The 24,082-nt window shown below is 40.3% G+C and overlaps 1 protein-coding gene across 3 annotated transcripts; it reads right to left on the bottom strand.

Annotated features, from left to right (window-relative positions):
* Nucleotides 1-3,651: 3,651 nt before the first annotated feature.
* flad1 (flavin adenine dinucleotide synthetase 1) lies at nt 3,652-23,524 on the bottom strand. 3 transcript variants are annotated; one of them, XM_017724477.2, is made up of 9 exons: nt 23,357-23,524; nt 23,195-23,276; nt 21,810-22,020; nt 20,245-21,004; nt 18,501-18,648; nt 13,777-13,875; nt 13,208-13,397; nt 5,559-5,632; nt 3,652-4,061 (listed from the first exon to the last, which is right to left on the bottom strand). In XM_017724477.2, exons 3-9 carry the CDS (start codon nt 21,966-21,968, stop codon nt 3,926-3,928), a joined length of 1,566 nt encoding a protein of 521 aa, XP_017579966.1. In that variant the 5' UTR covers nt 21,969-22,020; nt 23,195-23,276; nt 23,357-23,524; the 3' UTR covers nt 3,652-3,925. The 3 variants fall into 3 exon arrangements, with proteins under 3 accessions (XP_017579966.1, XP_017579967.1, XP_017579968.1); XM_017724478.2 differs by having other exon boundaries at nt 23,195-23,267; XM_017724479.2 differs by lacking the exon at nt 23,195-23,276 and having other exon boundaries at nt 23,332-23,524.
* Between the last annotated feature and the right edge of the window lie 558 nt (nt 23,525-24,082).

The raw sequence follows: 24,082 nt of genomic DNA, 5'->3' as shown, positions 1-24,082 counted from the left end.
AGTGGTGTCCGACTCAAGGACTGAATACTGGACTGTTTAACATTGAATAATAACATCAAATAAAACGTTTTAACATCTAGTCCAGGGGTCTTTAATTCAATTAAAGTTCAATAAGGTCCAGTTAGAGAAAACATCCTCAAGCGAAGGTCCGGAAGATCATAATGTCTGACTTGCATCATGAATCAGCGCCATATACTGTAAATTGAAGTAGCCTAGTAGGTATATCAACATCTTATACACTCAACAACTGAAGATCACATCAAATAATCACATCAGTTTTCTCTTTTTAGAGCACGACACGCAAAATAATCTGGCTCACTTTCTTCTCCGACTGCTGTCTCTCTCCTCGCCTCTCCCCTTTATGCGTGTTACGTGTGATATTAACAACGAATGCGATTGGTCTAAAGCTCCCGTAAAGGATAGAAAAGTTACGCTGATTAAAATAGGACCACCCCATCAAAGTTAAATAATTCTCCATAGTATTTATCACCGTGGTCTGCCTATTAGTGACCTCTGATCTAGGCTATTGCAAACTTCCACTCTAAATACCACTAAAACAGAACTCCAGAAAGATTAATGTGGATGAAAGAATAGTATTCATCACATAGTAGACAAAAAGTATCATATGTTCTACTATATCTGGTCAATTTGCACACACAGGAGAGAAGCCAGGAGAAAAAAAACATTCATAACTTGTATTGGAAGTTAATGTAATAGCTTTTAATTTTAGGCCATTTTTGTGGGTCCATTCATTGTGGAATTCTGAAACAATGCAAAGAGTAACTGGAATTTTTTAAATGACATAAAAGGTTTCCTACAGGTTGCCTTAAATTGACAGGATTCAAAGATGTGCATTGGTAAAACATCAATGAAATATGTCACGTCAGCATAATTACTATGTTAAAGACCTTAAGTTGATGTAACATATTTCATTGTGTGGAACGAGTGTAGACACTGGAAACATGTAAATTCAACAACTTTTTGTCAATATATGCAAAAAAGTAAAATAGTTATAGGATGGAGGCGACTGCACTATATATACCTGCTAATGTTTCTCATGAAATATTCATTGTAATTTCATGGACAGTACAGTTACACTCAGTTAAGACTCAGTGATGCTTAGCGCATGCTTCACAATACATTCACCGATCAGGCCTAACATTGTGACCACCTCCTTGTTTCTACACTCATTGTCCCTTTTATCAGCTCCAGCAGCGACACTGAGGTGTTTAAAAACCCCAACAGCACAGCTGGGCCTGATCCACTTGTACCAGTGCAACACATACTAACACACTACCACCACATCAGTGTTACTGCAGTGCTTAGAATGATCCACCACCCAAATAGTACCTGCTCTGTGAGGGTCCATGGGGGTCCTGACCACTGAAGAACAGGGTAAAAGGGGGTAACAAAGTATCAGAGAAACAGATGGACTACAGTCTGTAACTGTAGAACTACAAAGTGCAGCTATAGAGTAAGTGGAGCCGACAATGACCATAGAAACAAGGGGATGCTCATAATGTCATGCCTGATCGATGTATATGGATGCGGATAACGTTCCTAAGCACATGGCAAGCCTATTCAAGAAACTTCCACACACTTAAGAATGAGGGTAACAGTGGAACGCTCCTCATCCAGTAATGTCACGGCAGATTATGACAGTGTGGTATTACCGTGCAGACATTACTGTGTGCTATAAGCTGTCATGACATCAAACACTACATCATCCGTCATGACACATACTGGTATTACAGTGCTGACAACTCAAAGGCATAATGACACGTTTATGTCAACAACAAAGTGTCCCCGAAACACACTTACTGACTCGTTAGACTGAGGAGTTAAAAAGCCAGGCATTTGTTCATGACTTTACACTCAATAACTCAATCAGTACTGCTTCATGGCACTAATATATATTGAAGATGTACTAAAAATAAGGCCTAATAGTTGCATTTTGTATTGTCAACAATAATGACTTTACATCAAATATAAGAAACCCCTTAACATTGCAGGCGGCAATGAAACGAAGGATTATTATTCAGTAACTGCAGGGACTCCACTGCAAACTAATGGAGCTTTTCCTAGCTTATAGAAGTGTGTGTAATAAATCTTTGGGCCTGCCAGCAGCCCGATGGCTTGGTACAGGGTTAAAAATATAAAATATATAAAACTTGTACATATATATCATTTTTTTTAATAAACCATAACTCACCAAAGCGTATCACCAGCATTGCTTAACAGTGTCTATAACTGCGTCTTCTCTTGTAGTTCAAGAGAATTCAGACCATTTGGATAAACTTGAAACCTTTTCACGTAAATAGGTGAGTGAATATGTATAATTGCTCACATGCTTTACAGTACAATGCAGATTCTAAATGATCGACGTATGAAATATTAGGGAATTATAATGAAACTCATGGGCAGGTTTATGTTTAATTCTCTCGTATTGATTAGGAATGGTTTTCAAACATCAACGGAACAAATATATTAAATGAGATTTTTAAAATATGTACTAAAGAAGGGGTTTGTAATTTAATGAATAATGATATGAAGTATACACCAAGCATCACAGTGTGTTTACCACTCATCACAATATACACTCGTTACTCATTAATATACACCGATCAGGCCTGACATTACGACCACCTCCTTGTTTCTGCGCTTATTGTCATTTTATCAGCTCCACTTCCTATTTAGTTGCACTTTGTAGTTCTACAGTTACAGACTGTAGTCCATCTGTTTCTCTGATACTTTATTAGCCCCCTTTACCCTGTTCTTCAGTGGTCAGGACCCCCATGGACCCTCAAAGAGCAGGTACTATTTGGGTGGTGGATCATTCTCAGCACTGCACCAACACAGATGTTGTGTTGGTCTGAGTGGATCAGAGACAGCAGCACTGCTGGAGTTTTTAAACACCTCAGTGTCACTGCTGGACTGAGAATAGTCCACCAACCAAAAACATCCAGCCAACACCGTCCTGTGACCACTGATGAAGGACTAGAGGATGCCCAACACAAACTGGGCAGCAGCAGATGAGCTACTGTCTCTGACTTTACATCTAGAAGGTGGACTGACAAGGTAGGAGTGTCTAACAGAGTGGACAGTGAATGGAAAATGTGTCTGATCCACTCGTACCAGCACAACACACACTAACAAACCACCATGTCAGTGTTACTGCAGTGCTGAGAATGGTCCACCACACAAATAATACCTGCGCTGTGAGGGTCCATGGGGGTCCTGACCACTGAAGACCAGGGTAAAGCGGGCTAATAAAGTATCAGAGAAACAGATGGACTACAGTCTGTAACTGTAGAACTACAAAGTGCAGCTATACAGTAAGTGGAGCTGATAAAATGGACAATGAGCGTAGAAACAAGGAGGTGCTCATAATGTCATGCCTGATCAGTGTATGTAATGAATGTAAATATCACTGTACTCTGCTAGAAATGCTTCATTTAATTTATTCTCTTTAAACTATGCTGTATGTGCATTTATAGCTCTCTTCCTGGCAGTTTCTATGTTTGTGTATCTTGCTTAAGCAACTGAGGGGAAAAAGCATCTTTCATTCATTTAAGTGTAATTTCAATACAGGATCTCGTTCTCCTGTTCAGTCTGTCAGCGTTCAAGGAAATCCACAGTGATGGCGCAATGGCTGGTCATAGTGAAGATGTATTGTTATAACTCTATTTGTACATTTATACACGTACATCTCGCTTTCGTGCCCATATACATACACATACACAGGTAAACAACTTCAAATGATTCAAACAGAAAGAATAAAGTCATTTAAAACGAATCACATTTGATGAGGCAACCACATCTGTATCTCCCTCTCACAGACACGCATACACTCTTCATGACTGCGGAGTTAAAAAAAGGCAACGGTCCTTTCAGTTTGTCTTGCTGTTTGCCATGTTTCATATCTTCATGCTCTTGAGTTGCGCTCTTCTTCTTCTTTCTCCAGCTGGTAGGCGGGTCTATAGCGGGTCACGCCCCTGCCATCCACCACTTTTAGTGAAGGGTTCCTGAAGGTGTTGTCCATACTGCCCAGTGACGTGTAGCTACAGGAGAGACAAAGGTACAGACTGACTATACAAATAAGGCCTAAACGAAATTATCATTCATTTTAAGCAGCAAGAAATTTCAATATAATTTAAGGGGTTTAGTGGCTGACATGAATAGTCAATTTTCAGTAGTTATAAACTCATATAAACAGAACAAACTCTCAAATAATTTAAATATAAAATAAGCCACTTACTAATAATGTAGCATAACCTTCAACTTTAACCTTACAGCAGTAAATGACTGTGTTGGACTAAGGAAATGCTCCATGTTGAGTCCCATGACTCTACATGTCCACTTGCAACTTCTGCCGCAAAACCTGCATCGCCATCTGGCAAACCAGTTCAGTGGATTTCAACTTTATGCAAATGAGCGTGGCCACCACCTTGAATTTAGCCCATCAGGTAAGAGCAGCCTGGCTTTCATCATGAATGGTAAATGTAACGTTTTCCCCAGTAGGTCTTGAATCCACGACAGTTTAACGTAATAATGAAGATATCTTTTTACATACAGTCGTATGCAAAACTTGGAATGCCCCAGGTGAAATTAAGTTTGTGTGTTATAAAATGTGCCTGATTACTTTTTCCAATATGTTAAAGTCATTAAAATATTTCCCAATATGTTAAATTCATATTTACTAGAAAAATCAACAAAAGGCATAAATTGACCAGGGGTGCCCAAACCTTCCCATATGCCTATAACTTCTCTCAGTAAAGGTTTGGAAGGAAAATGGTCAGTACAGTAATCGTACGAAGCTTGTGGACCAAGATAGCTGGCTTGCTAGTGAAGCTGAGTGAGCTAACTGACTGGCAATGTGAACGACTCCTTCACATTAAGAAAGCCTAAAAGGCTAGGACACTGTTGGCTGGATATTTTTGGTTGGTGGAATATTCTCAGTCCAGCTGTGACACTGAGGTGTTTAAACATTCCTGCTGTGTCTGAGCCACTCACACTAACACATCAGTGTTACTGCAGTGCTGAGAATGATCCACCACCTGCTCTGTGAGGGTCCATGGAGGTCCTGACCACTGAAGAACAAGGTAAAAGGGGGCTAACACTATGCAGAGAAACAGATGGACTACAGTCTGTAATTGTAGAACTAAAAGGGCGTCTATATCGTAAGTGGAGCTGATGAAATGGACAGTGAGTGTAGAAACTAACAGATATGTCTACATTTTATTTTCACTGTAAGCTGCAACATCTAATAAATATAAGAAACAGCAAACAGCATGGTTATAAAGTGAGATGTTGACATGGTTCCTGTTCTTTTCCCCTGTTTATCATACAAGAACTGGACACCAGCGGCGAGCAGAGAGATCTGGCGCAGTGAAATGAGTGATAGTGTTAGTGGACGCGTAACGCTATACAGCAGCATAACGTTCCTGTATTTTAAATGTGATAAGGAAACAGACATTATTAGTCATTTTTCACCGATGTTCAGCCCAGCAGGTCGAGCCCTGGGATGCTTTATGAGGAGAAGTTGAAAGGAGCCTCACCCTTTGTCGTACAGAATACAGTAGGGCACATACAGGGTCCTCAGGAATGACCAGATGTCATGATATGTCCAGTCCTGAACAGAAACAGACAGAAACACAACCTCAAATGAGCATTAACTTGCATTGTGCTCCACAGATTTGGTCCAACACAAAGGCTTGTGAACATTAAATGATAGGCATTTTGAGTTTTTGTGGTCGAGTATTCAAACATGAAATTATATGAGTCACTGACTCCTCAAACATGAAAAATGATCATACGTCCATCTGCAACTGCATCATCTCCTCACTGTTTCCTTCTCTATTTGTCCATCTATCCATCACTGTCTGAGTAGCTCAGCTTTACTACTAGAGCTCAAGGGAACAGCTCATGCTGCTTTTGCTGTAAAGTTGGTACATATTGCCGAGCACTATGAGGAAAATACTGTCGGTAAATCACTTGGGGTTGCAGACTTGGCAGGTCTGGTTGGTTTAAAACAAACCCTGGTGCAATAGCTCTGTTTTCACACTTTGTTCATTAGAACAGTCAAGACTGCTTGGAGAACCCATTTGGTTCTTTGATCAAGTAAGGCAGGTAGTTTTGTGGCTCATTGTTTATTATGTCTAGTTAAAACCAGACATAAACAAAGCCACAGACAACAGCATGATTCAGAAAGTTCACTGGACATTATCACAGTTAATGCATGCCAGAAAACTTTCCCAATCAGTTGCTGTCCAACCTTTTACTTGTATCATTTTTGCTTACATCCTTTGGTTCACTGTTAAATAAGTCATTGTGAATGCTGAGCAAACCAGAACTAAAATGCCGCAGTGTATATTTTTCTGCTTCGGTCTAGTCAAAGAAAACCAAACTACAAGTATGAAGCCTTCATCTTCAGCCATGCTACAGAATTTCTAAGCCTACTAGATGGTCGTCCATAAAAATATGGATGTCTGGATATTAGATCATTGAAGGGTGCTCTCTGAGTTTGCACAGTACTGTATATGTAGTAGCTTTACTATACAGCTGAAAATGCTGCCTCTCAAAAGCCTGAACACCTGGCCTTGTATCATTCTTGTGTTGTCTAAGTAATGTTTGGTTTTCGCTATTACATTTCAACTACGGAAGAAACATGTTTTGTTGATATAAAGCAGTTATAGCAGATCATAATTATGAGAATCTCTCCATTTTGCAAGATCCCTCTATTATGAGACAGGATCATTATTATGAGATGGTATCTCACAAGTATGAGTTGCAAAGTTGCAAAAACCCATTTTTATATAACCTCATAATAATGACCACTTCATTAAGTCCACCTCCTTGTAGCTACAGTCACTGTCCATTTTATCAGCTCCAATGACCATATAGTAGTTCTAGTCTACAGACTGTAGTCCAACTGTTTCTCTGTATACTTTGTTACCTTGTTCTTCAAAACCTCAATTACCCAACAAAACCCACATATAGATCTGTTCCTTATGGAGCGTCTGGTTTGTTTACCAAGTTACCAGTCTAACTTCTCTCTGAGAAAATGGGCATGTTGAAATTAAATAGATAGCACATAAAAACAATGTAGGAAAAAGAGTATAACTGCCAAAATAAAATGCCATTTAAACACAAAATACCTTTTTTAAGGGGGGAAAAAACTGGAAATCCATTTCACTTTGACAGAAACATAAGAGGCCTCCAAACGGCATTTGTATGGCATCGTATTTACAAAGTAAAAGGGCAAAAACCTTTAAAGCACATGTGTTTATGACACTGAGGTGTGCCGACCAGTTCTGACTGTTAACACAGGAGCATTAATGCTAATCTCAACAGCACCAGCCACCGTCATGGTTTCTACTTCCATTTTCCACGGCCTCCTCGAGCAATTACATGATCCCGCGTTCAAATCAATGGAAGAAATCGAAAGAAAATCTCATGAGATGGGAGCTTTTTACCAGGCTAACAGACACAGCCATTAACAGCAGAAAGTTTGAGAAGTAAAGTAAGGATCATTTGTAATTTTGACACGCATTTTTGTCTGCTGTTTCAGTTACATAAGCAGCATTGATTAAAATGATTGAGTTGCTGCACAACAGACTCTGAAAGCCCATTCATCATTATTCACCGTTTATTGCCTTCACTTCATCACATGTGGGTGTGTGTGTGTGTGTGTGTGAGATAATTGACTGAAGAGTTGGTCTCTGTTTTGTCGCAAGGTTTTGTTGATCGTCTTGTATTGAGTAGTTGTATTGAGAATGTGTGTGTACACTGTCGTATATCATTTAACTGAGTCATATGCAATACTGTGCAGAAGTCAGAGACCACCCTTCTTTTTCTTTTTTTTAATCATTTCTATCTTGAAGCGACAGCCTCAACAAATAAATCTAATAGTAAATTATTCAGTATTTAGTGTGTCCACCCATTAAACTTCCATTCGTTTCAGGAAACTCACTGGGGATATTTTTCTACACCTCCAAAGTTCAGTATTAGAAGTTGGTTGCATTTTCAGCCTCTCACAATCCAAGTTAAGCAAAACAAATTCAGTGATGTTGGGGGCTGGACTCTGGGGTGGCCAGTCCAATCTTCTGAGAAGACCAACAGCTTCTTTGTTTTATTTGCAGCTTCTTGACAGCTACACTGTTAGAAATAAAGGTTCTGTGCAGGTACATTTTTCGTCTGTTAACAATGTAAATATTTGGGAGGTGAATCATTCTCAGCACTGCAATAACACTGACGTGGTGGTGGTATGTTGTGCTGGTACGAGTGGATCAGAGTGGATCACAGTAGTACTGCTAAAGTGAACACTGTTACTGTTAAACACTGTTATCCACCTCCTGTTCATTCTATTAGACACTCCTACCTCAGTGGTCCACCTTGTAGATGTAAAGTCAGAGACGATAGCTCATCAGCTGCTGCACAGTTTGTGTTGGTCATCCTCTAGTCCTTCATCAGTGGTCACAGGACACTGTTGGCCGGATATTTTTGGTTCTCAGTCCAGCAGCTCTGCTGTGTCTGATCTACCCGTACCAGTGCAACACACACTAATACACCACCACCCCTGCTATGTGCTAATCATTTGGGTAAATTTAAAACTTAACACTCATTCATTTTTCAGCAAAGTGTTTTCCTTGGTATGAAGAGTTCATTATAAACAAAGATCTGACAGTTTTCTTTTTCCAGACTATTGTTAAAAGCACACGCCACCTGAAAGGTTTAGGTAAGTGGCCTTTGGTGTTATTCCCAAAATAGGGCCTTCAGTTTTGTGAAGGAAAAAAAAACAACATATAAAAGAAGAAGTAAAACCGTAGCCAGTCTTCCCCTTTTTCTTTTAGAAATCACACAAATTCATATCATGAACCGCTTCACCCAGCTGACCTCGACTGTGACCTGGACTGTGGCCCTGGGGCAAAACAGAGGCAAAAACATTTTGCCATACAAAACAGCATCTGCTGCTCATTAACCTAATCAGTTGACTAGCACTGTGCAACCCCTGGGGAAGTGCTAATTACTTTCATTATTATTATTTTCATTATTATTATTTCATTGTTATTAGTCTTGTTGACATCAATATAAATGTTATTCTGCAATTTACTACATTTCACAATCTTCTCAACAAACTCCAGCACACTAAACATGAAGACCTGATCAGACAATGTGCTTTCAGAGCTTTTGCATATAAGGACGTCTCGAACATGTAGTGTTATTGGGATTAGATTCACAGTTTCTCTACCTAAATGTGATTTTAAGACATGCGAACATGCATGAACCACAATTAAAAACAGCCTTTCAACTTTAGTTTTACCCAAACTGCAAGTCTGCACACTTAATTTCACACCTTAAGTGTTAAGTTAAAAAAACAAGGGAGGTACCACTGGGGTGGCACCATCAAGGGCACATCTCAGTACTTTTAATCAGGGAACATAACTGTTCCATAATAATAATCCACTGAAATTATATTTTCTAAGTTGTACTGACTCCACACACCCCGTCCCATTTCCAGACTTTTTATTTTATTGTTCTGCTTTAAAACATTAGAATATGAAAAGGTACAAATATGAACTTTTCATCTGGAAAAACTTAAGGTTCACAGTTGGACCTTAAAACCACTGTTGTACCTTTGAGAGTACATTGTTTGTACCTTGATGAACAAAAAATCTGCCTGCCCAGAACCTTTATTTCTAACAATAAAAAAAAGTCTGGGAAGAAAAAAAAAAAAAACACGCAGAACTTTTCACACCTTTGTGCTCGAGTGCATGTGGATTCCAAAATAATCCCAAATAAGAAAACATTGATGAACGTAAGAACGTTTGTTAAAACTATACTTCTTCTTTCGGCTGTTCCCTTTAGGGGTCGCCACAGCGGATCATCTGCCTCCATCTTGCCCTATCCACTGCCTCCTCTACTTTCACACCAACCATCTCCATGTCCACCTTCACTACATCCATAAACCTTCTCTGAGGTCTACCTCTTCTCCTTCTACCTGGCAGCTCCATCTCCAACATTCTTTGCCCAATATATCCACTATTCCTCCTCAACACATGTCCAAACCATCTCAACCTGGCCTCTCTGGCTTTATCTCCTAACTGCTCCACCTTCACTGTCCCTCTGATCTGCTCATTTCTAATCTTGTCCAGCCTTGTCACTCCCAACGAAAATCTCAGTTTTGTTAAAACTATACAAGTGGGTTTTATAAAGAAGTTTCTTCCTAAGAATTGGTGAATGAGGTAGTACCAACGAACAGCTAACAAGCTGGAGGCTTATAACCACCATCATTATTTTCCTAGATAGAAGTATATCATTCAGTGCCACATAAGCACGTGTGTTTGAGAAAGAGCTACACAGTTTGAGGAAAATGTGATGATTTTGGTTTGCAGTGTGCACAGAGCTAACTGGTGACCATAAACGTCCATTACTTCCATTAGCTACATTAGCCTCCAGTGAAAAACTAAAGAAGCAAACTTCAGATACTGGACATGCGACTGTTCGGTGTAAGGAGGAAACCTGTGTTCAGTTGACTTGTAGCCAAATTATCTCGCCGAAAACGAATCTGCTTAGGAAAAAAGAGGTCTGGTTAAATTGGCTAACCTACAGGGTAGATTTCGGCCCTGTATATGGATATTTTTGAAAATTGAGTTTTTTCGTGTAGACAGGCAAATCACAGATTTTTGGAAACACTGACATCACTCCATAAACTTGCGCATGTCTGTAGCTCTTCTCACTTATGAACATTCCTGTTTTCATGAAAATTATGTCCCACTCCCCAGACATTGTGTGAATTATCAGTGGTTCTCGCACTACTACAGGTGTAGTCATGTTAGGTTGGTGCCCTAAAGCAGAGCAAAGTTTGACGATTATAAAGTTCAATATTATCCACAACAACCAAAACAAGTGTGTGTAAACTGTTGAAATTCCCTATGTTTTTACAGCTAACAGAGCCTGGGGTCAATTAGACCCCAATGAAAAATGGGTCTACAGATAATTTATTTAGAGCTGTTAAAACCCTGAAAGGTGTCAATTGTCAAAGATAATAGGAGAGTTAAGTATGCAGAGCTATGTCTGAAATATGACTGCCAACTAGGCTGTTTCTCTGAGCTGGGAGTGGTTTAAGGGTAATTTGGGAGTCATAATCCTGCTCATAATTGAATTTGGCTTTACCTTTTCATTAAACCACACAATGCACTGCACTCAGTTCTTTTAAATGTGGATCATCTTGACAGCACATATTAAAAGTTGCCTCAATGAGTCTAAAGATCTGTGTCTTTGCGATTATTAAACAAAGTCAGATTCAAAATAAATCCTAACCTCATAATCAAATGGGGTGGAAAGCTGCAAAAAACACCCTCTCTGCCTGATCAGGACTGGGCGGACAGCAGTGTAAACAACCCCCATGCCAGCGAGCAGTACATGTTCTTTTGCTTTTCAAAGCTTTTATTTTTCAAGCAAAAATCTAACTTTGATTCTGTGTGAAACCTCAAATTACAGAGATCTGAAGGCCTGCAGGTACAAAGTCCACCATCACGTTGTGAGAAAATCTCTGCTTTGCGGCTTGCTCTAAAGTTTGTACACTGCCTCAAAAGGCTTTTCATGGGGTGCATCACACTTTATGGGGTATTATCTCCACCTACAGAGCCGGCATGCTCATACAAGCAATTTTTCCATGTTTTTGTGTTCTCGTGTGGATACAGAGATGCTGCTGGTGTGGATGATGTTTTTTTAAAAAGTAACCATCATGATTTACTAAAGAGGTGCGACAGCCCTTTAGCACCCATACTAAGGCCATAGTGGTGGATGCTGCTATTTTGCACTTTTTTGTTCATTGGATATCAAAACTGTTGGGACAAAATAACATAATTTGAAAATGTCAGTTGCCATTTACATTGTGTTAAATTTCATGATGAATGGAGCAAGAAAAATGCTCCAAAATGAACTGCCATTCAAAGTTAAACACATTTTTCCTTTACCTGCTATGTTACCAGTTTGAGATACAAGGTTTCCTCCTGATGGCAACAATAAGCACAAAATACTGGGAGGAGGTTATTATAATTAACTACCTAGTAAAAACTGACTGCGCACTCTTTAATGCCAGTGAAAAACCTGTTTCATTTTTGGCTGCAATTATTTGTGCCTTTAATGAAAATAGAATGATTTTCAAACACTTTTATTTTGTTTTTGAGGAAAATAAAGCACCAATTATCCATGTCCCATTATTCTTAACCTGATCAAGGAAATAAAAAATCTAAAACCAAGCAGATGTTTTAAACTGGTATTTCCTCATTTTTGCTATTTGAGTTCATTTTTAATAACATTATCAAAAGTTTTGCCAAATTTTTTTTTAGTTTCCAAACGACTCTTAACAGCACGTACTGAAAGTCTGGCTGTTTTATGCTTTGATCCCTGCCGATGCTAAATGTTGATGCAGTGGTGCTTCACAGGTCTCGGAGGAAGCCTGTGTTAGCCTTTACTCTCCAAGTGTTGGTGGTATCGTGTGATTGGGGAGTCCTAACTAGTGGGTGGAATTGTAAACAACTAATCTGGGGAGAAAATTGGGGGAAAATCCAAAAATTACAAAAAGATTTTACACTTAAAATGTTGCAGTTCCCAAATGACTTGAATGCGTGCATTAAAAATTTGGGGTTTTACAATATTTTGTTTCCAAATGCACTTGGCACTCAAGTTCAGCACAAACCACCAGCCAAAAATGTACAGCAAGTCAAAATAATCACTTAATATGTCAGAAAATTGAGAAAATATGTTGAAACAATGTCTTTTTTGTCGCAATGATGTACGTTTTCGATGAATGTTCATTCATCATTATTTTGACTCTCTCAAAATCTTGAAGCTAACAGAATGATAAACGGGCTTACATAAAAAAGTATAATCAGCCAAATATGCGGTTTTATTGTGCTGGTCATCTGTTAATAACAGAGTTGCACCTGTGTACATCTGCATGGAGATTCTTAGCAGATAAGCCACTACACTGGCCTGCACCCAGCGAAAGGGTCAGCAGACTCTCAGCAATTAGTGCCTCTTTTAGTGACTGTGCCATGCAAAGCCGGCAGTCCATTAAAATATGTATAATTCATGCTATAGTCAGTCAACTAACTGAGTAAAACAACTGGACCAGCACCTTATCACAACTGGACATATTATAAGGAAAAAACTGGCCACTGAGTTTGTGTGTGTTTACCAGTAATGGGTTGACCCTCATATAGTCCGGCCAGCCTGGGTCTGTAGGAGAGAATGGAGCGAGTGTGCGAGAGTAAGGGTCTGTGCGCCTGGTCCCCATCAAAACAGCTCTAAGCTCCGGCCTTTTCTCCTGGACCTCGCTCAGAGCCTGCCGAATACTGCCCTCCACTGAGACCAGGTCCAGGTCATATCTGTAAACATCAACCAAAACACGCCAAACTGTGAGCCTAATGTGGTCTGAGTTAAGACCCACTAACCAAAAGCTATCAACCAGTTAATCAAGGGTTATTACAACTCCATTCTCACTTGCAGTGTGGCCGAGCAAGACGATACAGGGCATACAGTGACTAAAAACTAAATAGGTTGATAAATTTGTGCAAAATGAAATAACTAAAATAAATAAATAAGTAAACACAACGTTTTTGAGCAATCAATTAAAATTATTACGTAAAATAACAATTATTTAATTGAGAACCGCGTTAAAAGGCGATTTAAAGATTTAACATGACTGAAAATTTGTAAAGAAATTTTACTATTATTTTCATTTAAATGGGTGTATAACTCTCTTACCTTTTTATAGTGTCCTGTAGGAACCTTTCCATTTCAGGGAAGGGGGACATGATTCGGATGTAGAGAGCTTTCACTCTGTCTTTACTGTCGGGATGGTGCCTGAAAGAGACGGCGACATTGAAACATCCTCTCCTTTAATTAATATCATGCTTGGGCGATACACTCAGTAACACAGTGCGAGCAGAAACACTGTACATACAGGACGTTCCATGCATTAGAGCAGAGCATATACGAAGCAGGTAAACCAATAGAGGTTTGTGCTTAGTCTACAAACATGACTGTTAATGGCTTTTACAATGAGTTTCAACTTTAACAAAAATCTACAACAGGCATATTTTAAACAGTACCACTAGGATCATTTGCCATCCAAATATGACCATTTTAGGATGTATATTTCTAATTATATTTATTTAAGAGGTATATCTTATTCTACAGCATCTTATCTCAAGGTAGGAAAACCTAAATTACTCAATCTAGACCAATAATTGATTGTTAATTGTTAATTAATTGTTATCCTTTACCAAGCTTGGTAGACACAACAATCAAAATAATGTAAACACAAATGTAAGTCATAATACAGACAGCTACTTTTGTAAAAAATCAAAAAAGAATATTGTGACTGCGCCCCCTGCAGTTTAACGGAGGCATCTCTTTTCAGAGCAGCTAATAGTAGAAGCCAAACTAGAAATAAAAGTTGGAACACCACTGACATTGTCCTAAAGTTAGGAACAAACACACACACACTTTCTAAGCTTATCCCTCAGGGTCGCGGGGGGGGTACTGGAGCCTATCCCTGTGGTCACTGGGCGGAAAGCAGGATACACCCTGGACAGGTCGCCAATCCATCACAGGGCAAGTTAGGAACAGTGTCAGGAAATTAAAGCTGCTTTTCTACTGCACGATACGGGCTTGACTCGACTTGACTTGAGTCTACTCACCTTTTTTTGGCTTTCCACTAGGCAAATCTGCCACCTGGTACTGGGTACTACTTGTGATACCACCTCTGTCGAGGTTCCAAGTGAGCTGAGCCGATACCAAAATGTGATGTAAAAACGCTACAGATTACGAATTTGTCAGAGAGAACCACTAAGCACATATGCTAACGTGGGCCACCAGGTTAGCGTGTCCTCTTGCGTCGCCTTTTTTGAGCAACCAGAATCGCCACGTTGTGTGAACTCTGATGTAATTTTTCCCAAACTCTCCTGTTTTGCTATTTCAACAACAAATATGGCTCCCTCATGTCATGGCAGTTTCATGCGGTGTCGCTACTCTCAGAAATAAAGGGATGAAACTGTTACTGGTGCAATACCCTGCTTCTCACTGGGATGGAACCCTCAAGGGTACATATCAGTACCTTTGGTCAGGGAACATAACTGTACATTCAACATAACTGTACATTTAATATCCAATGAAATTACATTCTCTAAGTTGACTCCACACTCCCCATCTCATCTCCAGGCTTTTTATTTTTAAAACATTAAGTTATGAAAAGGTACAAATATGTACTTTTTACCTGGAAAAAGGAATTTAACATGCACACTTGGACCTTAAAACCTTGTTCTTTTGAGGGTAAATTTACTTTGTTTGTAAATTTGACTGGGGGCAGTTGTGGGCTGGAGGTTAGGGGACCAGCCCTGTGACCAGTTCGATCCTCTAAGCCAACAGTACATAACTGAAGTGCCCTTGAGCAAGGCACCTAACCCCCAACTGCTCCCAAGGCACCGTAAATAGGGCTGCCCACCGTTCCGGGCAAGTACGCTTACTGCCCCTTAGTGTGCGTGCTCACTAATGTGTATGTGGTGTTTCACTGCACGGATGGGTAAAACGCGGAGTTGAAATTTACCCATTGTGGGACTAATAAGGGTCACTTGATCTTAATCTTAATGAGCAAAAAATTGACTTGCACGGTACCTTTATTTCTTACAGTGTCTGACCAGCTCCACTGAGAGGGTACGACTGTATATCTGCAGTGCAAAACAAAGTAGCTGGTGCTAAAAGCCAGTCGAGCCATACTGTGCAGTGGAAAGGCAGCTTTAGTCTAGTTAGGATGCTTCTGGTAGGCTGTTCATGTTACCAGACTAAAGTGGCACAGATCTGATTTTACACCTGGTCACTTTATGCATCTTTAGTACCAGGATTATATGTGGAGGAAGCCAGCCAAAAAAATGAAGCCACACAAAAATACAAGTGTAACCTCACACAAGAATAATTTAAAACGGATTCAAATCCAATCGAACCACTTCAGGAGCTGGTCTGGGATGCATTTGAGCCACATTACAGCAGTGTTAACGCATCCGTCTCTCCAAGAAACACTGACCAGCCAAAAGCCCTCCCAGTACAATCAAACCCACTCCCCATGCAGTATGCCACTAGTCACGTGATCTGTGTCTGCGAGGAAGACAATTACGGACAGCAATGTGGACAGACAATACTGCGCTAAACAAACTACAGAGGACTTACAGGAACCAGGGGTCACAATGTTTACAACACACATGCTATATTCAAACAAATATCCAAACTGCTCTGAGAATGCCTTCCTATTAATTAAGCATATTCCATCCCACACAGCCATCGGATTTCAATCCAACGAACCGGAGACACATTTGACTACAGGTGTTAAAATCTTATCAGGACACAATCCAGATACTAGTTAAGTGAAGTGCCCAAGGAGGGTTTTTCACAAAGATGGATCTCAGTTAGCCAGATAACTTAAGCCCAAAGATGAGGACTGTCTAATAGTTATGTACAGTACTTCAACTCTTTTCCTATTGGATGAGCTTGACTTTGGGCTTATGTTATCTGGCTAAACTGAGAAATCCTGCTTTGGGAAAGACCCCCAGGTGGGTCACTTTAGATTCGAGTCACTTACCTACACTAATATGAACCATCCAGTTAGAAAGACTGGATCTGAGATAATCAGAATTGAGCAATGAGGGTTGTAAGGTGGATGTAGCCCAAATACCCCTTTCCTTATCTGGAGTTTGGACAAGATTATGAAGATATGAGCTGTTATTCTGGAACAGCTACAGTGACAGAACTGGAGTCGTCATGGTGACCAAAAAGATCAGGATGATTCTGTCAGCAAACTGACTGCATTTTTACTGAACTGCAGAATCATCAGCCCACACTTTAACCCATATGCATTCCTTTATAATCTGAGAAACAAACAGTTGCTGTGTTCTTTATGCTTTATGGTTTATTACTCATAATGACTTTCATATTCTCCGCTGCATGCTTTGTGATGGAGCTAAATGAACCTTGGATACAACTTAATAATGTCATTACTGGTCAGTGACGTCATTCCTGCAGTCTTTTTTCAAACCCAGAGCCTGTTCACTGGGCAAAAATGAGGACGATCTGAAGCAAAATGTTTGTTTTTTAAGTTCCAAAGCCATTTAAAACGTATCTATCCACTGACTGCGTTTACATGCAAAAACGTCTGCTAATCTGACTGAATACATTTAGGTTATAGATTAAGGCGGAGGTGTTTATGCTCACTCAACAATCTGATGATCCGTTTACACGCTAAAGGTAATCCGAACCAAAATTGCAGGAATGTGTAGAGAAACACTCGGTGTAGCCGTTACCATGACAACGAGCACCGTGTGAGTCCAGTCCGATTGAGACGAGCATTGTGTGTGTTTTTAGTGACTTAATGTCTAAAATGATGTCAGACGTCCTTCACACGTACTTAAGAAAGAAGGCCGAGAGGAAGACGTCGTGTTCTGAGACGCATAAACTGGACGCTGGTCACACCGCCATCTTTTAAAGATCAGAACATAAACTTCGTCTCCTCTGCAGACCAGTTTCTGCTCCCGCCATGCTGAACATTACAAACTTTCGCTATGATGTGGCGCACATGCGCAGAACGTAATTAAACTTTCCGAATGGGAATGTAATCGGATACAGGCATTATTCTATTTAACAGATCTTTTACAGGATTACGCAACCTTCTTCAATCGGATAGAAATTGTATTCCAAATGGCCGCAATTGGACTAGTCTAGTCCGATTGAGGTGTTTACATGGATGTGTTAAATTCCAGTTGAGCTATTAGTCGGATTATTAACGGATTATTAGGCTGCATGTAAACGTGGCTATTATGTGGTGAATGTGCCGTAGGAAGTAAACTTCAGAGATTGTCTTTCAATGTCAAATGAGTTCACAACATATATCTGACCCTTCCCTGGACTTTTCTTACTGCCATTATTCGCTAACAAACGACGAAGTGTTCGCAACTGATGCTGCCTGAGGATGCAAGCAGTGCTAGAGGTGGGCAATGTGGGAAAAAATGGTATATCATGATACTTGGACATTTTCACGATACATGATCCATGTGACATCATCGCTGATGATGGTCAAATCTGAAAACACTTTTTCTTTAGGGACTATTTTGCCTCACAGCGCCCTGCAAGTATCTCTCCACCATGAATGGATTTCAAAAATATGTTTCGAGCCAAAAGCTTCAAAACTCAGGCATCAGGTAGTGTATTCATAACAATTTAATAACTTTGTGACAGCGCTTTTAGAGGTGGATGTCTGGTTCCTACCACCACCACTAAATAATTCTGATATAATAAATCATTTTTCAACAAAAGGCTTTATTTAATTACCTAGAGATGTTAAAAATAGGATGGAATTCCCCCGTAATTACCAACAACATCCATGAGATGGTCACAATATCAAGCGGCACCAACCCAAAACTTTCCTCACTTATATCTCTCACCGTTTCAGAGCAGCGTAATACAGATGCAGCAAGGCTGTGCAGTCTTTTCCCCCGTTGAAGCCGACACAGATCTCATTAGCTGAATACTGATCCAGCGCTGTCTCTATCGTCCTCAGAGCTGCTGCCACTTTCTCCCCCAGTGGCGATCCTACGGGACATTAGAAAGGAAGCTTCATCTTAATGGCAGTAGGTGTGTGACAGTTTGGACAAAGGTACATTCTCCTTTTTGAAAAAAGTGCACTATTTTCACTTTTCTAGCAGTGTGACCACTTCAAATTTTTTTTTCTTCCATTTGCATGCGTAAGTGTTCTGCACACCAAAACATTCTCCACAACTCTATACCTGGTTTTCCTTAACAGACACGAAGCCAAAACTATATCTAAAAATCAACATCTTTGGTTAATAAATGAGTTCACCTCCCATTCTGAAATTTCTCACGGCACACCTGTGAATTTCTGAGATTCCAAGTTCATTAAATGATGCGCACAACAGTGACTTGCATGCTTATAGCGCCCCCTTGTGGAGAAACGTCAGACTGCTGAACAAGTGAGTAAATGAGCTACAAATCCACATTTTACATGAATTTTTTCCTTTATTATAGAGGTTCTCTGAAATTCAGATATGGATGTCTATAAGAAACCATAAAGTATTACATTTTCCCAATTTCACTTTTGCTTTAAATTCATTTTTCATTTTTCTCAGGAAACCCCCAGAAAAAGTGGGGAATTTACCATAATCTAATGGCTTATTTAGTGATAATGTTGACCTGTATTATTGTATTATTGAGTCCAAACAGAATTTCAGTATATTCTCTGTTTTTTTGCAGGTGTGAGAAAATAAAATGTACTTTAAGGGCTTTAGTTCTAATGTACATTCCCCAACAGAATGTTCCAAATTAGAATTTCACAGGAATCGTTGCAAACCGTAATCTAAAACAGCAAGCGATTTGATTTCCTAGAAATCAAACAGATATTTCCAGTTAAAAGGCATTAGTCAGTGTTACTGTAACCCTGATCCAAAAAAAATACAAAATGACTCAACATCCCATCAGAAAAGGCAAAACTAAAGGGTCTTTGTTCTATCCTCAAAACAACTTAATCTATTACTCTATTCTATTATTTCTCTCTGGGTCAAACCCTGTGAAATGACTGAAAGCATTCTAACTGACCATCTCAGATTTACTTACTTTCATGAGATAATGCCACTGTGTCCAAACGACGCAAAACTTTTAGGTGTGTATTGTAATTAGTTGTGGAGATACAGGAGCTCTTAAAAGGTGGGTGTGGCTTTCATTTCCACTTTAAAAACTTCCATAAGCCATTATTGTTGACATTTTGATGCTATATGTATGATATTCATTATATAAATTTTATCATATTTACAATGAATTTTCACATCACATCAATTAATATAGTTCTGACTGCATATTTGGTACATATGGTAAAAGGCCTGTTGTCTTTTCAGTAGTATGCGTATCACAGTAGATGTGATGTTGATTTTTCCCTTTTTAATGGCTTTTTAATGGAAACCTTTGTTACTGTAAGGCAAAATCCTAGTTGCCAAAAATCTGCTAGGAGTATTTAATATTAATGTTCGAAAATTTTTATTCTACATTACAGAACAGAAAACAAAGTATCCCTAAACTTTTGAGCATCTAGCATCAACGGTAGCACAACTGACAGCCTTTCATGTACTTTTTTGAAATCTGCAAATTCTTCTCCATGTGTGCCTCCTGGCCACTTACCGCTGTTGGAAAGTGAGTAAACCTCCTCAGTGACAATGGACACAGGGTCAGTAATAAGCCGGACAATGCTCCCTTTTGGCAGTTTCTCCTCAACCTGAGCCCGAGCTCTCTCTACCTCCTCCACGCTGTCCGAGTCTAGCACCAGCCTGACCCGGTGGTAGTTGCTCAGCCAGTCTGGGTATGAGCCCAGGGCCACCCGCTTTCCCCAGTCTGCCTGTAGCCGGCTCAGGACGGGCGCTATGTCTGCCTCATCAGCGTTCACGAACACCTCCCGTGTGTGGAATGTTGTTCCGGAGCCAGCAAACAGATGCGCAAGGCTGTCGAAGGCACGCTCCAGCAGAGACGGGATGCCAGGGAAGATGTACACGTTGCGAACGCTAACCAGCGGGTAGCGGAGCTGTTGGCCTGTCTTTGGGTCAGTGCCGTGGTTCAGCTTCGCTGACTCAGGCACCATAGCCAGTTTTATGGTGGCACTCTTTGGATCGACTTCACCAAAGTACACCTCCAGCAGCCTGGTCAGCTCTGGGTGGGCTCGCAGGCCCTCGCCAAACGCCATGGCAACACTCTCAAAGGTGACGTCATCGTGTGTGGGGCCGATCCCTCCAGACGTGATGAGGTGGGTGACGGAGGGGGACAGCCGGGCCACTTCCTCGGCGATGACCTCCCGGACGTCCGGCACCACGGTGATCCGCTGCACGGCGACGCCCAGCTTCCGCAGACCTTGGCACAAAAAGGCACTGTTGGTGTCCGTCGTGTGACCCTGACTCACACAGAACAACCACAAACATGAATATCTCATGTACAATATAATGAACAGAGCTGTAGATGAGTATAAAATGACTGAGAAACTGTACACATTTATCTGTAGTACTAAATACACCTGTAGTATTACTGTATTGACATTTGTACTAGTAAATACATGTAGTAGTAACATCTGTAGTACTATATACGTATGTAGTGGCAAATCTCAGTAGTAAAATTTGTAGTAGTAAACATCTGTAGTCACATCTGTAATAGTAAACACATCTGTACTAACATCTATAGTAGTAAACACTGTAGAAGCAAATACATCTATATTAACAACTGTATTATTAAGTATATCTATAGTAACATCTATAGTAATAAAACATCTGTAGAAATAAATACATCTGTGGTTCATCATATTTGAAAAGTGGTGATCAAGTCTCAAGGCAGATAACGTCACAAGAAATGACTAAACATATAATTGTTATACATTTCTCCTCTTTTAATAACTTGTTGCTCTCCTAGAATACTTGAAATCTTGAATAAAAGCTCTAAAATGTCTTCTGGTGTCTAGTTCATTACTTTGTTCAGATTATACTGTATGCATGAGCTACTACTGAATAAAGTAATTACAGACTATTCTTATAGACTCAAGCGACATAGTTATCACTATGTATTCATATAGCTGTCATTTTTTTCCCAAAGGAAAACTCAGTATTCTCATCACACTGCACAGTCATGATACTCTGTGATATGAATATCAGATCATTGATGACACATCCTGTCTGACTTACAATACATGGAATCTGCCGCCTCCTCACCTTGAGGATCTCATCGCCGATGATGAGAATAGCAGCTGTCACGGCTCCTCCGTCCTCCGCGGAAGAGCCGCTACCGTTTCGGGCCATGCTGGTGACGTGAGCTCCCACACAGCGAATCCTCCCCACCGCTCTGTTCAGCCGAGGCAAAGCCTGGAGCATTCAGCCCAGAGACGAGGAGCACAGGAGGGGCAGAGAGAGACGGGCAGAGGCTCTGGGGAAGCAAGTAAACACAATTACTGATGCTGTGATATTATGCAGTAATAACAACACACTACAGTAGGGGTCAGCACAGTTAATTACTGTGTCTCTGCATGCATACTGAACCTGGTTCCTACTTCAGTAGCTGATTTAGGCTTTGAGTCAGCTGGACTCTGGCCTTCCAGGACTGGAACTGATGACCTCTGCATGACGATCAGTAACTCACATTTCCATGTTCATTCTTTAACCCGCAGTTTTGACAAGAACAAAGATCAAACCTATCCTGGCTTTCTCTGTTACTGCATATGTTGAACAAAATGTAATATTACATAAAGAGAGGCTTATCAAGCACAAAACCCACTTTTTAAATCACTATTTATTGAAGGAAAACATTCACTGGGACAAATGAGAAAATCAGGGAGGGGGCAAATACTTTTTCACAGCCCTTCATTCCAGCTGTTCCTGTTGCAACTTCCTCGTATTAAACCTGTGACTCTTCAGTTGCATTGAGCTGTCATTCCATGTTTCTGCCTATGCTTCAGGGAGTCACTAATGACTCAAGACGTTCAGAGTTAGCACTGTGACTTAAAGGTGATGTGTTAAAAATGCCTGCATAATTAAATGACTACGACGTAAACAAAGTGATTCCAAGTGGTTTGATGTGAAGTTCTTCGTTCTAGAGAAACTTACAGATCAAGAACTGTTAACACCGGTGGTAGTGATAGGAACCAGACACACCAAGCCAAAAAAGCTGAAATGCCTCTAAAAAACTCTCACAGAAAATTATTGTATGAAACGGTTACATTTGCTGCTTGCATGCATAGTTGTTTATGCTAGTTTTGTGACATTTTAGCCTAAAATGTGTTTTCCAAAGCCACTCATGGCAGAGAGATACATGCACAGTGCTTTCCTCAAAGTGTTTTTCTGCCAAAAACGTTCTGGATAGCATATAAAATGACTGTAGCTACTCGTGTTGTAGACAGTCTGGCGTCTGGTTCCATTCACCACCACTGTAAAGACATCTAAGGTTGTTAAGTTTCTCTAAAATTAACCATTGCCGACCAAACCACTCCGAATGACTGTTTACATCTCAAGGCCTGAATTATCTAGAACATTTGAATCATTTATGGAATATCCCCTTTAAACATGGTCAAGCACAGCTTCATTACAGCATAGTCCCTTCTTACCTTCTTGGTGAATGAATGGTCACTTGGTGTAATTCAGTCCAAGAACTTAAGAACTTAACTTCTTAGGAAGCAGCTATTATTCCTATGACAACAAATAAATAATATGAAATTTTAAAAAAACAGCTCAGTTAACTTACTACTATGGTAAGTTGACTTGCTTACACATCTAGCAGGGATCGTGGAGGCTCTCCCGGTCGCTGAGAAGATCTATAACGTTCAAATCTCACTACAGCATTAAGTGGCGGATTTAAACTGTGAGAACAACTTAATATTTTGCCCGCCTCTGCAGAACCGCTCGGCAAAACAAACGACCGGGTGAGGAGCGAAGGAGAAAACTTGACTGTCGTCCAGACGGACTCTGCAGTCCAATCAAACAGAGACACGGCCGGACGTGGCGTTACGTAACACTAAACGAACCAATGAGCTCGAAGGAGGGCGGGACAACAAGCACCAAGACGGAAGCGCTGCTGCCCCTGTCCCAAATGCAGCCATGCTTTCTTCACGTGTTTTTTTCTTGGGCTGAGTTCCAATTGGCGTAGTTGCGCACTTCTTAGTGTTAGTACTCCAAATAGTGCAGTGGTTCTCAAACCCAGTCCTGAAGGCCCTCTGCCCTGAGCTTTTTAGCGCTTTTCCTACTTTAACACAGCCACTTTAGATCTATAACGGGCTGTTAATGAGCTGGTTAGTCGGATCAGGTAAACAGTAGGCCGACTTGTCCACTTGTACGCTCAGTATTATCAAGGACACAAGGGTTTCTTCTTAAATCTAGGCTATTTTTAAAGTTTTGGCTGCAGTAACCGAGAAAAACCAGCATAGACTAGCATAGCTGGGGGGTGTCAAACAATTAGCTACATAACCTAACAACCTCAGCTCAAAGTTGAGGCTTGT

Source organism: Pygocentrus nattereri, chromosome 3 (assembly GCF_015220715.1).
Source record: "Pygocentrus nattereri isolate fPygNat1 chromosome 3, fPygNat1.pri, whole genome shotgun sequence".
NCBI classification, from domain to species: Eukaryota; Metazoa; Chordata; class Actinopteri; order Characiformes; family Serrasalmidae; genus Pygocentrus; species Pygocentrus nattereri.
This window is presented reverse-complemented; position numbering and strand designations above follow the sequence as displayed.